Genomic DNA, 14213 nt, shown 5'->3' with positions numbered 1-14213 from the left:
AGGAACGACCGTGGCGACACCTTAGAAGCCATACGTTCGCTTTTAGGAACGACTGTGGTGACACCGTAGAAGCCATACGTTTGCTTTTATTATTGTTTTACACGACGTTGATGTTCTCTTCAAATTTGGAGACTCTTGGAATGTCAGATTACCAAACACCAGCAGACTTCTTGGACGGTTTAGCTGTTCATTTATATTTTTACCGTATGGCCATTAATGTGTTGTGATATACTTCACCATTATATCCCCCCACCATCTTTAATCTACACACACACACACACACACACACACACACCACACACACACACACACGCATATTTATGTGCGTGTGTGCCTGCTGTTATTGCATGGAATTTAAAATGTCGGTTTTTCTACAGGAGAGTGATGATTGCTTTATACCAGGAGTGGAGGAACCCCCGCCTGCGAGATCATTTTATTGCATTCACAGGCTGATATATTAGTATGTACAAAATAAAGTAAATTTTTCAATTATAAAATTGATACAGTACTCGTGTGCCTCTTTGCAACATAGGTCAGGTTTCCACTACGACTTAAAACGGTCGAACACGAACAGAAATCGTCCAGTAATTGCCATTTGAATGGAAATTTTATTTCTCTATGAAACACATGTTGCTTGGTTTGTACCACCTCCTTGAGACCCAACTACACTTTAGCTGAGAAAACTAAAAATATATTACATGTATCGAATTAATTTTTATATGAAATGAAAGCCGAAGGATGATAGAAGATACAGTGTAAAGATTATTCATAATTCTCTAAAATGTGAATCAACAGAATTCGTTTTGTATTCATTAGCCATTGATGAGACAACTGATCTGTCTAATACTGCTCGGATGGCAATATTTATACGTGGAATAATTGCAAAATTCAACATTCGGGAAGAATTTCTTGCCTTAAAATCAATGCATGGAACAACTAGAGGTGAAGACTTATTCCAAATGGTCGACTCAGCCTTAAACGATTTTGATTTAGCGTATGAAAAAATGAGTGATCTTACTACTGTTGGTGCCGCAGGTCGTGAAAAAGGATTCCTAGCTCTGATTAAGAATGAATTTAAGAAGCATCTTTTGGATTCGAAAACTTTAATTGTGTCACTACTTTATTCATGTGGAAAGTTTATGTGCAAAATCTCTCGAGATGGGCAATGTAATGAAAGTTGTAAGTAAGGCCGATAATTTGATATAAAGCAAAGGGTTGAATAATAGGGAAGTTAAAGAATTTTTGAAAGATCTTGAAGCCGAATATGGTGAGTTAAGTGGTTAAGTAAGGCCCAAATGCTTAAGCGATTTTATGAACTGAAGGAAGAAGTGAAAATTTTTATGGTTATTAAAGGTGTTCCTATTATAGAAATGGAAGATAAAAAGTTTCAAAGTGATTTAGCATTTTAGTAGATATAGCTAGACATTTAAATAATTTGAACTTGAAACTACAAGACTCCAATCGGCTAATAACCAGTTTGCTTTCTCATATCAAAAGCTTTGAATCGATACTTCATTTATTTGTCACACAGCTGAAAAGAAAGTGCTTCACACATTTTCCCAAACTGGGCGATTTAAATCCCGAATCAACAATGGAATATTCTGATGAGTGTGAAAGTCTTTTGAAGAAATTTGAAAGTAGACTTGAAGAAATACAAGATAAAATCGAACCACATGTGTTTTTTGAAACACCTTTTGATATGTGTCCTGAGGAAACTCTGGATTCCTTGCAATTAGAATTGATTAGCAGTCGGAGAACTTAATAAAATCAAAATACAGTAATTTGTCTTTATTGGACTTCTACAAACCCATCAATCCTGAGAAATACCCTACTTTACATAAAAATGCCTTAAAATTTGTATCTCAATTTTCAACAACTTAGTGTGAGCAGTTATTTCCAAATTGAATTATGCAAAAAATCGTCTTCGTACCAGACTTACTAACGAAAACCCGAGAAATGAACTAAGAATAGCAGTTTCTTCAAAGACGTGATATTCCTAAACTTTCCAAAAAAAAAAAAAAAAAAGAAAAGTAGTTTCATCCTTCTCACTAAACACAGCCAAATTTTAAAGTTAAGGTTGATTAGCTTTTATAAAATTATCACCAGAATAAATTTGTTCAAATATGTCATAATACTAATTAGGTACTAATGTAATGTTTCAAAATTAAATTCGGTCTGTTCTTGACTGTTATGATTTCTCCAACATTAGGATAGGTACATTTTGAAAAATATAGAATGCCTCATAAGTAATATAAACGTCCTACATTCAGTGGCGGCGTTAATGAAGATGTTATGCGTTAATTTAATGTGTTAAACTTATCTTTATTAATGTATATCGAATTATACACAGACATACTCTTTTACTCTTTTACTCTTTTACTTGTTTCAGTCATTTGACTGCGGCCATGCTGGAACACCGCCTTTAATCGAGCAACTCGATCCCGGAACTTATTCTTTTGTAAGCCCAGTACTTATTCTATCGGTCTCTTTTGCCGAACCGCTAAGTAACGGGGACATAAACACACCAGCATTGGTTGTCAAGCAATGCCAGGGGGACAAACACAGACACACAAACACACACACGCATATATATATATATACATATATACGACGGGCTTCTTTCAGTTTCCGCCTACCAAATCCACTCACAAGGCTTTGGTCGGCCCGAGGCTATAGTAGAAGACACTTGCCCAAGGTGCCACGCAGTGGGATTGAACCCGGAACCATGTGGTTGGTAAACAAGCTACTTACCACACAGCCACTCCTACGCCTATGATTTACAAAGATACAAGAGTCAGGACTTCTGATCCCCCCACGGACCTTTTCTTTGGAAATTTTTGCCCGCCGCACTAAAAAGTTTCCCCACCTCTGCTTTATACAGTGGGCAGTTGAGCTTTATTTTCAGGCAACGTGACATAGTTGTGGAAGGGTTTTTCTTTTTACATCCGTTCTTACACGGTGTTGATTTTCTAATTATCTTCGATTTGATATTATTGGAAAGGCGGCGATCTGGTAGAATCGTTAGCACACCGGGCGAAATGCCCAGCGGTATTTCGTCTGTCTTTACGTTCTGAGTTCAAATTCCGCCAAGGTCAACTTTGCCTTTCATCCTTTCGGGGTCGATAAATTAAGAACCAGTTACGCACTGGGGTCGATGTAATCGACTTAATCCGTTTGTCTGTCCTTGTTTGTCTTCTCTATGTTTAGCCCCTTGTGGGTAGTAAAGAAATAGGTATTTCATCTGTCTTTATGTTCTGAGTTCAAATTCCGCCGAGGTCCACATTACCTTTCGGAGTCGATAAATTAAGTACCAGTTGCGTACTGGGATCGATCTAATGGACTGAACCCCTCCCCAAAAATGTCGGGCCTTGTGCCTAGAGTAGTAAAGGATATTCTTATAACTGGAAGTGTTTCCTTTTAATCGATAGATGTAGTCGTATATTTTACTAATGTTTCTTTTTCCGTTACTTCTAAAAATGTTGTTTGATTATCTTCATTCTGACTTTCTCATGGTCATTACTAATTAGCACTTATGTGTCATGTCGGGATTTAGTTTGGTGGAGCTAACCTCAGCTTCATACATCACTGCTTCAGCATTACTGGTCGTATTTAGCGGATAAACGTTGGTGTTAGTCCCTGAGTCATTGGCTTTTCTTCTTTTGTGGAGTGTATGGAATATAATATCTTGTTTTGTTGGTTGTGCAACTGTAACTTAATTTAAGATTATGTCTGATAAATAATTTTCTAGATTTATAGCTAGTGGGGGCGTGTATATCGATTAAAGCTAGGAAGGCATCACCAGTATTAGGCGTAACATTTAATGTGAAAAGATGTTTAGCCTGTAGAATATTTCAGCCTTTTTTCTTAGTTTGGAAAGGTTAGGGGCGTTGACAGTTTTATATTCTTGTATCTGCTGGGTAGAATGACATCGTTTTGATAAGCTGCCGCCTTATTCAATAATTCTTTGTTTGCAGGGAAACTGGAAATACTTTTGTTGCTATTGCTGAAATTAAAAGCAAAAAACAATGGACGAGTGGCAATTTTTTTTCCAATTGTTGACGAACAGGAAGCTTTGACAAAGAGTCGCAATGTTTACGTGACTAGAATTTAAGCTGACAGCTTTTGAAATTTTAACTTTGTGAGTGTATTGTGAGCGTACACACACGTGTATGCATGTACATATATATACATGTACATATATACATATGTGTGTACATATATATATACACATGTATAGACACACATACACACATATATATAAGTACAAATATACTCGTAAATGCACATACATACATATGCATTTGGTTTACATGCACACATACATATATGCATATACGTGCGTACATACATACGTACGTACACACTTTGTAATTTGAAAAGATGTTGGTTGGTATTCTAATCACGTAAATGATGGGATTTTCTGTCAAGGCTTCTTGTTCGCCAAGAATTGGGTGGACGAAACCAGTTTTTAAAATGAAACGGAAATATTTTGCGGTTTTAGTGGTGAGGTTACAATAGACTCAGTAAGTAAAAACTCTCCCCTCTTTTTCTCTCGCATACTTGCAATATGGCTGGTTGAATTGGGCTTTGACTGATGTGTGTGCCCCCCTCCCCCCTCTCTCTTTGTATAGATTCATTGTTGTCATTATGTCTTCTGTATGCAAAATCTTTTTCTTTCGATTCAGACCGTAAGGATTTACAATGCCATTAATTCACGAGACCGCGTTGGAGCCTCTGATCAGTTTCTTGTCCAGCTCGTATCTGACCATCCACTCTCAATTACAGCATCCATTAGCATCGGGAATGACGTCTGATGCCTTTAATACCTCTTCGGCCATTAGTGTTTTGAGTTTATCAGTAGTAGCGGTGCGACACGGGCGAGATGGAACTAGCAGGGTAACATCTCTGAAATCATAATGAACTGCTGTTAACAAGAGAGGAAGGATACTATATAATATGACGCAGTTTTAGATAAAGCTTTCCGAACATGTGACAAAATGGTTTCGGCTGGAACGACTTTGGTAAATGTTCGGTTGGATCAAGGCTGACCTAAGTTTAAATAACAGCAACAATACAAAATCTGTCGTCTTTTTTTATGCTTAAGTGTGTATAAGTGAAGCTCCGTCGGTCTAGGGCAGTGTTCTCAACCTTCTAGAGCTCAGCGGCCCCCTTTCACTGGATGCCATTTTATAAATGACCCCCCCCCCACCTCCGTATTTTGCCAAAAAGAAAGAAAAAATAATAAGTAGATTGGTTAAACCAAACAGAAGCCAATGTGCAGTGATTTATGGCGCCTATTTTCTTGTAATATCTCATCTAGTCTGTTCATGTTAACTTTTGTAGGGACAAGGACTACCTATGGTAAACTTTCAAGGAAATTGCTAAAGAAAGCAGAAACTTCTAAAATGAAATTATTTTTGTACTTTGGTGCATCATTCGTCACTTTGCATTCTGCTCACTGATAACACAATGTCCTGTTCATATTCTAATGGCGACGAAATTTTCTTTGAAAATTTGTTTAAAATATAAGTTTTGCATAGCCATTCGTGTATCCTACTTAAATATATCGCAGAAAGTGCCGGGTAATGGGAGTAAACCCGAAACCATGTCGTGGGGAAACGAACTTCTTAACTAAACAGCCACGCTGGCACTTATTAGAAAAATTATTCCCTCTTAATTGTCATTAAGCCTTTAGCCTTAATTTTAAAATTCAAATTCAAAGGCATTAATTTTCTGATTGATTTCTGATGTGTTTGCTTTTGATATTCAGAATCGATCGAACGACGAATAGAACAACTTGTGATATTTCGTTGCATATTTGTCTTCCATCCTTCCAGGGTCGATAGAATAAATATCAATCAAATACAAGGGTTGATATAATTGTCTGCGCCCTACTTTAAAATGTATGACATTAATCAATATTAGAAGTCAATAGGTCGGTTGAATTAGAAGAGCTCAGTAAATTGAGTTTGTCATGAAAAGAGAAAGAAGCTAACGTTTCGAAATGTTGCCCTTCTTCCGAGAGAGAATATATAAAAGTATTATAGTATTGGTGGCGATATTGCAGACGGATAATGGAGATCGATAAAAGAGTAATGTGTGAGTATGGTGGTGGTGGTGGTGGTGGTGGAGGGAAGAGGTGGAAAAGACAGCATGAGGTGCTATGACTAGAGTGCTTATAGAATGAGGGAGGGAGGGAGGGAGGGATAGTAGAAGCGACAAAGTTTGCATCACGACTGATGTAATTTGAAATGGGAGGAGGGGGGTGTTGACCAGGTCAAGTGAAATGGGACATAGTCTTAAGAATGTGCATGGTAAAGGTAAAAGAAGGACAAAGACACACAGACACACACGCAAACAAGGTGTGTGTGGGAGGAGGAGGAGGAGGAGGAGGGAAAGGGAATGGTAGACAGAATGCAAAAAGTTGTCAATAACTAGGATGAGGATTAAAAGATAGTAAGAATGACAATTGCAAAGGAAACAACGACTTCTGCTGTTCAAAGCAGAGGTCAGTGAGGATGGGGAGAAGTGTGTTGGAGGTGGGGGGGGAGAGGGTGATACATGGAGCAGAAATAAAGCAGCAAAGAATTACAAATCGGGTGAATGCACGGAATGCATATACAGCACATATTATATTTAGTCACAGAGAGACATAATGTTTGTCCCCATTACTGGACTCACTACACACAGTCAGGCAATGCGTTTACATACATATAGATATACGGGATACCTCTTTGGTGGCGAGGAGTACTGCTCCAGCAGGACAACGCGCCTTCGCACACAGCCAAGCTCACAACCGGTTTCTTCAAGGACCATGGGGTGACGGTCATGGACTGGCCTGGCCAGTCACCTGACCTGAACCCTATTGAGAACCTCTGGAGTCGATTGGGTAGGGATTTGAATGTGCAACAATACAGGAACCGACACGAGCTGTTTGGGGCACTTCTTGCTGCATGGGGGAGCCATCCCTGCACAGTACCTGCAGGCACTCATAGACAGCATGCCGACCCGCGTAGCAGCTGTCATTGCTGCCAAAGGAGGAGCAACAAGATATTGACTAAATTTCACGATTAATAACAATTATGTGGTGTGCTGGGATATGTTTTAATAAATTTTTGATTAAAAACGAGTTCGTTTCTGATAATAAGTTAATTAAATTAAGAAAATGTAAGAAAATGTAGAAATTTGAGAAGTGCTAATTAATTTCCGACGCAAGTGTATATATATACATATATAGATATAGATGCACAGGTAGGAGCTATGTAGGGAAGGATTCGTGACTGACGAACTGTAGACAGATACTTCGATGCGGGTTAGCTAGGAAGTTGGTCAGTAGGAAAGAAAGGGGCTTCCGGGAGAAAAAAATGGAAACAGAAGAATGTCAGCAGCGAGCGTGGAACGAACCTGAGGGAATTGTACAAAAATGTCTGACGACTTAAGCCCTATTGTACCTAAAATGATAAACCTTTGGTAAATGTATTCTCGTCTCCACTAGTTTGTTTGTTACCCCATAAAGCAAAAAAAAAAAAAAAAAATGTAATTTTCGAGCGTTGAGAGGTGAAAGGTGAAATTTGAAGGAAGCTGAGATGTGTACAAGAAACCTGTCGAGAAACGATGTTCAGGATGAAGACAAACCTTTACTTTGTGTCTGTAGCTCACACTAAAATTAATGTTAGAGAATCGCCGCAGGCTGAGAAGTGATCAACGGTAGAACCGTGTTGATCGAAGTCTCAAGTTATGGGTTTGAAATCTGCCCAAGCATTGTTATGAACCTCCAGCGAATGCAACGAAACCTGTCTTCTAAATGGCACCCGGTTCCACCTGTGTATACTGCATCACGGACTTAGTAAGATGTGCAGTAATCAAAACAATTGATTACGATGACCGTAAGCTAGGGGCCTCGTAGAGTAGTAGTATGAGCGATGGGGAGGTCAAGTAAGCTACCGAATTTAGGGCAATGCAAGCGAACGGTTGGATGTATCTAAAAGGAGGGAATTCATAACAAGAAAGACAAATATTTTACTCCTTTTGAAAGAAAGGGAGGAGTGGAAATTCTGGGGAAAGCCAGAAGCGGCTGAGAGGATTAGAATGATTTAGTTCGGAGTGGGAGGTAGCAACGATCGCATGAGGCAGGGGGAATCCATGTGAGAGGAAATAATAAACTTTAAAAGGCGGGGTGGGGGGCAGAATCAGTCGAGTATCAGACAAAATACTTGGTGGTATTTAGTCATGTCCTGCCGTGGTTGACTTTGCTATCCTTCCAAACTTGATATTATAACAAGAGGCTGTTAAGTGGCACGGAGTTGAGCTAATAGAGAGTTCTCGAAGCTCTGAGACAATGTTAGGAGTGAATAGCTTAAAGATGACTGTGAAAGGTGGAATGAAGAAGGATTAACTGTTTGAAGTCAATGGTACCGGAATGTAGAGTAACGGATTAAACATATTGCGATATTTAGTTATGTATTTTTTCGTTATTAGTTTGTAAAACGTGGAAGGCAACTTTTTCTTTCATCTGTCTGAGGATGTTAGCACCAGTTCGTCCTTGACCGAGAAGGCTTTTGGCCGAAGATATTCCAGACGTGATAATCCTCATTTTGTTTTTCACCTACAATGAATTTTGGCCATATAGTAATCATATAAATGTGTCCTTTTTAAGTGCAGTAAGTCATAGTTTGAGTATGTTTTGGCTGTTATTTCTAGTAGGTAGAGCAACAACGTCTAGGCTCCTCCACTGACTTGATTTTTCTATGGTCACTAAAAGAAGTAGCAGCCATGTCCTTTAAATCGACTGTACTCTTCTCTCACTATATTTCTGGCCTTTTCATCATCATCATTTGAACGTAGGAAGAGCTGAATTGTGTTTCTGCTTTCCAAGTTCTATTCCCACTGACATCAACTTTGTCTTCATCCTACTGGGGATCGATCCAAAAATGTACCAGTCATATGCTGTGGGTTATTTCCTCAAGTGTATCATCTAAATTTCTGGTCGCGTGACAATGCTAGAAATCAATGTGAAATCCCTTTCGGGCAGACGACGAAAAGCGAGAAGAGATAAATAAATAAAATATAAAAAAAAAGTAAAAAACCAGCGAAGTAAAACTGATTCTATAATCAAACTGTTAAAGAACTTGAGAACAGTATATATGTCATGACATCCCACTTGTTGCTCCACCCCTAATTTAAAATGATAAAGTCTGGTGTTTAGTCAAAAGAAACCGATCTTGAATCGTCTTTGAAATCCCTGTTGCAATATAAAATATTGTCAACTTGAGTGAATACTTCTTTCATTGAATGTCCCTAAATTTATGGCTTTATATTTATTTAGTTGTCTTTATCTTTTCCGGGTGGGTTTAGAGATCTTAGCAACGGTTCTCTAAAAATAGTTCCCAAATCTTAATCTTTTATGTAAGATAATCTTGTCTAAAACGGAGAAAGCAGAAAACAAACAAAATTTGATTTATGCTATTGCATAATTTATCTATCTATCTATTTTCTCTCTCTCTGTCTGCCCCCTCTCTCTCTTTCTCTCTCTCTCTTTCTCTCTCTCTCTCTCTCTCTCTCTCTCTACACACACACACTCATATATCTGTCTGTCTGCCTGGTTGTCTGTGCTGCACACATTTATGCACGTGCATGAGTATATACTTGACACGAATTCACTGATAAACTAATAAAAACTTCAAACAATTACCATTCCCTTCTAATCCATCAGATGTTCAACTGAAGTGCTTCGAAGATATTCTTCTATTTACCTCTACTTACCTATTGAAACTGAATTGAATTTCCACTGAAAAACCCCGTTGCACGTTTGTATCAACGTGCTCACAATAATTTATTCAAGACATTTCTTTTGAATAACAACTCGATCATAAATCTTCTTGTATTAGATCCATCAGGGAACAATCATTTATTTATTTATTTATTTATTTATTTATTTATTATATAAAGTTTGTTCCGATTGACAAAATTACGAAATATGTTTCACCTTCAACCATGACTGGTCTCAGAATTTCAGAGAAAAACGTTTTCTACGTGGTGATTTTAATGAGTCTAGCCACTGGTAACTTTGCAACGCGAGTAAGTAGTGAAATTATTTTCCTTCTAGAGTGTTAACATTATATTAGATCTAAGTTGTTTGAAGAAGATGGAAATAAAACTCATGTCATATTTTGAAGAAGTGGAAATCGATCTTCACCCTTCTGTTATTGATAAAATGAGGGAAAAACTGATATGTATAAAGCATGTCAATAATGTGGGAGGCAGGTCGATATTTTTATGTGACCTATTTGTGTGTTCAAAGTGACTTTCAGGATTTTAAGAAGGGCAACAGATACTGGGATATTTCATTTTAGAATTGGTTAATGAAGACAAAATACAGTTTGAGAATTACTAGAATCATACTGAAGATTTCAAATGTTTTGAGTAATGAGAATTTTCAGAAATGAGAAATATTTTCAGAAAACAAGAAGATGCTATGAGATCGAAGTATTTTCTTCAGTTTTGTTACTTTGTCGCATTTCAAATAATAGGAAAGTAAATTACTACGGCTTTTCATTTTCAGGAACGAAAATGAAAATAAGATACCAACAGCTATGATAAAGTATAGCAAATTATCTTAGTAATAATTAATAGCCATCTCCTAGTAACATGGACGCATGTGTGGCTGAGTAATTAAAAAGTTCACTTCGCAACTCCGCGGTGAGAATTCGATCTTGCCATGTAGCACTCTGAATAAATGTTTTCCACCATTGCCGCGGACCGAACAAAACCTCGGAAGCAAGATTTGGTGACAGAAAACTCCGTGATAGATTACGGACGAACTGCTTCTGTTAATGGGCGGGAGCCTTAATCTGACGCTTAACAACATAACAGGTCCAAAGGGGTATTTAGTGGAGACCCTTTGTTACAAGTATTTAGCCAGTTCCTCAGTTTGAGGATAATCCCTTCACAGTCTCTGACTAACCACAGGGACCCCTAAAAAAGTTATAGACGCTGACTCGATTAGAAAGAATCAAGACGTTTATCTTATGTTGCTAATTTTAATTTTTTTCAAAAAGATTAAATGTTTAATGAAGGTAAAGTTTATGCCTGGAGACACCGAATAGAAAATCAACTGAGTGTTTATTATTATTATTATTATTAGTATTATTATTATTATTTTTTTTTGCTATTAATTATGCATACTTCCGCGCATTACGGCTACCTCAAGTTACGGAATTTCGATGACACAACACACAACGCGGCCCAAGAATTGATACCACGATTTCGCAATCCTGGTTGCAGCATCCCAGCCATGAGACCATGCACCATCTCTCTCTCTCTCTCTCTCTCTCTCTCTCTCTCTCTCTCTCTCTCTCTCTCTCTCTCTCTCTCTTTCTTTCTCTCTCAATCTCTCTCTCTCGCTCTATCTCTCGCTCTATCTCTCTAGCTATCTATAAATCGTTCTTCACTACCACCACTATCTAACACTAACATCGACACAATCACCATCAACAGCAAAATCAATGCAACAGTCACTGTTGTCAACCTGCCAACTCCTAAGCAACAACAATAACAACAACAAAAACAATAGCATGAACAAGAAAAAAAAACTTAAATCAAAGATTACCACATGAGATAATGTCGTTTATTTTAAAAGTTGAATGCAATGTCTTTGATCTTTGTCAGTGGATTTGAGCCCGTGTCTCACCTACCAGTGTATTGGCGACAAGCGCTAACCTCTTTGCGTACAGCTTGGTCAAAATCCTCAACTCTGCATTTAGTAGAGTTAGGGTCCAGAAGTTGTTAAAAATCATCCTATTTGTTAGGATATTTTCTCACCAGCATCATTACAGCTCTTTTCGTAGAAGTAGGAAATTCTACTGTTCTGCTGTCTCCTGCAGTAGACATCTACCAAGCGACACCCGAACAATCTTAGAGCATACAAAGATAAATCCCGCAGGGTAGGCCATCCAGCCCTGGCGACTTCTCTCTCCTGCAACCAGCCATCGCTTCGCGTATTTCCTAGGTTGCTAACCTTTCGCAGAACTTCGAATCCCTTAACGAGAGCCGCGGCAGGACGTCGAAGTAGGCAGTAAAATCCACCCAGTATCTCTCTCCCACTCCTATCCCGAAGAGTTGAGCGAAGTACCACTGAAAAGCCGCACATATCAATCTGGAATCGATTAGCACGCATCCCTCGAGATACATCAAATATAGAATTGTGGATTTGTTCCTAGGTTGCGGCTCAGCCACCTGGATCTATCAAACCGCTTTCGTTCCCTCATTGCTTAGAGCACGCACCCAAGCACTGTCCACGTAGCCTTCGTGTTTAGCGTTGAAGAAATGGTCAAGGGCCAATCTCACCGTCAGCGTCAGCTCCAATACCTTTCTTAAGACACTCTTCAAGGTTACTATCTAGCTCTCTCTTTATTTCTTTACTAAATTTTATCAACTTTAATCTAATAATACTTTTCAGGGATAATCCCTACCGGTTGGTGACGATTACCTCTTAACTATTTCCTCTCAACTAATTCTCTAATCTGGTCATTATAGACATGATCCTGGAGGTCAGGTGACTCGGTCTCCATGAAATTTTGTGACATTTTTTTGGCAAGTCATTTAGGAAACTCCTATTGGCTCTTGCGTTGGGGATTTCCACATTATTGGGAGAACCATCATAGTTTTATCTCTCTGTGAGTTCAGACTTATTTGTTGTTGTTGATGTTTGAGTTGAGTTAAGAGGAATCGCCGCTATTCAATGACCTTGTCATGGCATTTATTTTTATTTCATACTGCGTAGCAGTCGTGTGTTCTAATGTCGCCATATTTTTTAATATTAAAATTTACGACATGGAGAAATTGTTGCAAGAAAGGTACTTCTAACGACCATCATTCAGAGTCCCTTTCTTCACATAGTGAAAATAAGACCCTCATTTGACGAAATGTTAAGTTAAAACAAACCAAAAAATAAAAAAAAAAACATCTGTTGTTTTATGAGCCGAAGTAAAACATGTCCAACACAGAACAACAACTGCCACAGAAGCAGCAGTTGTTTGATGAAGCCGCCAATTAGTGTTAAATCTCTCTATATATAAACGGCAGTTTGTCTGTGTGTGTTTCTGTGTGTCTGTTAGGTTGTACCCTCACCCTGACCACGGCTTTCAACCGATTCTGATGAAACTTGACACACACATAGCCCAATGTCATAATTCAAAACTAACGCAGCGAAAATTTAGAAAAGTTTCCCCAGTTCTGAAAAAAATCGATAAATTCGACATGGGGTCGAGAATCAGAAACACAAACCACAGACTGTCTAGGGGACGCAACTCGACCTTTTTAACTAAAAAAAAATTTACCATCATTTTTTTTCCATTTTTTGGCTATAACTCTCTAAAAATGCTTTATAGTTATTTCCCTTACAAACCCGAGCAACGCCGGGCGATACTGCTAGTAACTGAATATTTGTGTGTAAACCGCTAAGAAAATAAATAGCAAAATCGACAGAGAAATTTGCAGTAAAGATAGCAGTGCTAGGAATTACGAATATCTTTGAACTTTTAATACTTTTGTTTATCATACAAATTGACTTATGACGGATAGATCACACCATCTGATTGTATTTTATGAATTTCCTCACATTCCATTGATTGCATTTAATTATTATGATATAATCTTGCTCCAGTTCCTCACGGATATGTCATACGTATATTGTCAATCGTGAAATTCCGTTTTTGACATTGCTTATGCTGTTATTTAACTTCTATCTCTAGGAATTGTTCAACAAAGGCTTCTGGTATTTCAATGGCATTGAAACATTGAAATCAGGTAAGTAAAAAGTTTTATTTTCATAAAAATTATTAATTATAATTCATTGCAGCTTCTAAACCCATATCATGAAAATAAACGTTTAGTTCTTCTTAACATTACGTTCTGTACGTCTGTTTGCAAAACGTTAATAGCTCAATAATGAATTAATTAATGATAAAACAAATTTATTCCTAACTAGCAAACGCACTCATTCTTTGGACGGTTTAAGTTGCTTTGGTGATGAAGGTTTATGAGTAGCACGGCAATCTATGTTTCCGATTTACCCAGGAACGGAAAATCGAATTGAAGGCTGGTTATTGTGGAGGTTGTTGCCCTTTGATGATCATAGAACATTTAAGTTTGCAAGCGATGCAAAGTAGAGCTACTGAAGTGTTTGGGGAGTAGATTACGGATAATGACTACAA

General features: G+C 38.0%; 2 protein-coding genes across 2 annotated transcripts in view; both read left to right on the top strand.

Moving 5' to 3' along the window:
- Nucleotides 1-854: 854 nt before the first annotated feature.
- On the top strand, nucleotides 855-5462 carry LOC115220716. The gene is made up of 3 exons (XM_029790866.2): nucleotides 855-1179; nucleotides 4686-4688; nucleotides 5344-5462. The coding sequence occupies exons 1-3, from the start codon at nucleotides 855-857 to the stop codon at nucleotides 5460-5462; spliced, it is 447 nt and encodes a 148-aa protein (XP_029646726.2).
- Nucleotides 5463-9928: 4466 nt separating this feature from the next.
- The window catches only part of LOC115220930 (A disintegrin and metalloproteinase with thrombospondin motifs 7-like), a 36932-nt gene continuing 32647 nt past the window's right edge, over nucleotides 9929-14213 (top strand). Inside the window, exons 1-2 of the mRNA XM_029791129.2 lie at nucleotides 9929-10077; nucleotides 13752-13806. Of these exons, the coding sequence (XP_029646989.1) occupies nucleotides 9994-10077; nucleotides 13752-13806 (139 nt within the window). The 5' untranslated portion in view covers nucleotides 9929-9993. The remainder of the gene's footprint in view (nucleotides 10078-13751; nucleotides 13807-14213) is intronic.

The sequence above is a fragment of the Octopus sinensis genome, linkage group LG17, assembly GCF_006345805.1.
Source record: "Octopus sinensis linkage group LG17, ASM634580v1, whole genome shotgun sequence".
In the NCBI taxonomy this organism is placed as follows: domain Eukaryota; kingdom Metazoa; phylum Mollusca; class Cephalopoda; order Octopoda; family Octopodidae; genus Octopus; species Octopus sinensis.
Note: the sequence above shows the minus strand (reverse complement) of the source record. Positions and strands in the feature narration are given on the sequence as shown.

What these genes read in the sequence shown, in the direction of transcription:
- LOC115220716 (XM_029790866.2), top strand. Translation starts at nt 855, where the DNA reads ATGGCAATATTTATACGTGGAATAATTGCAAAATTCAACATTCGGGAA.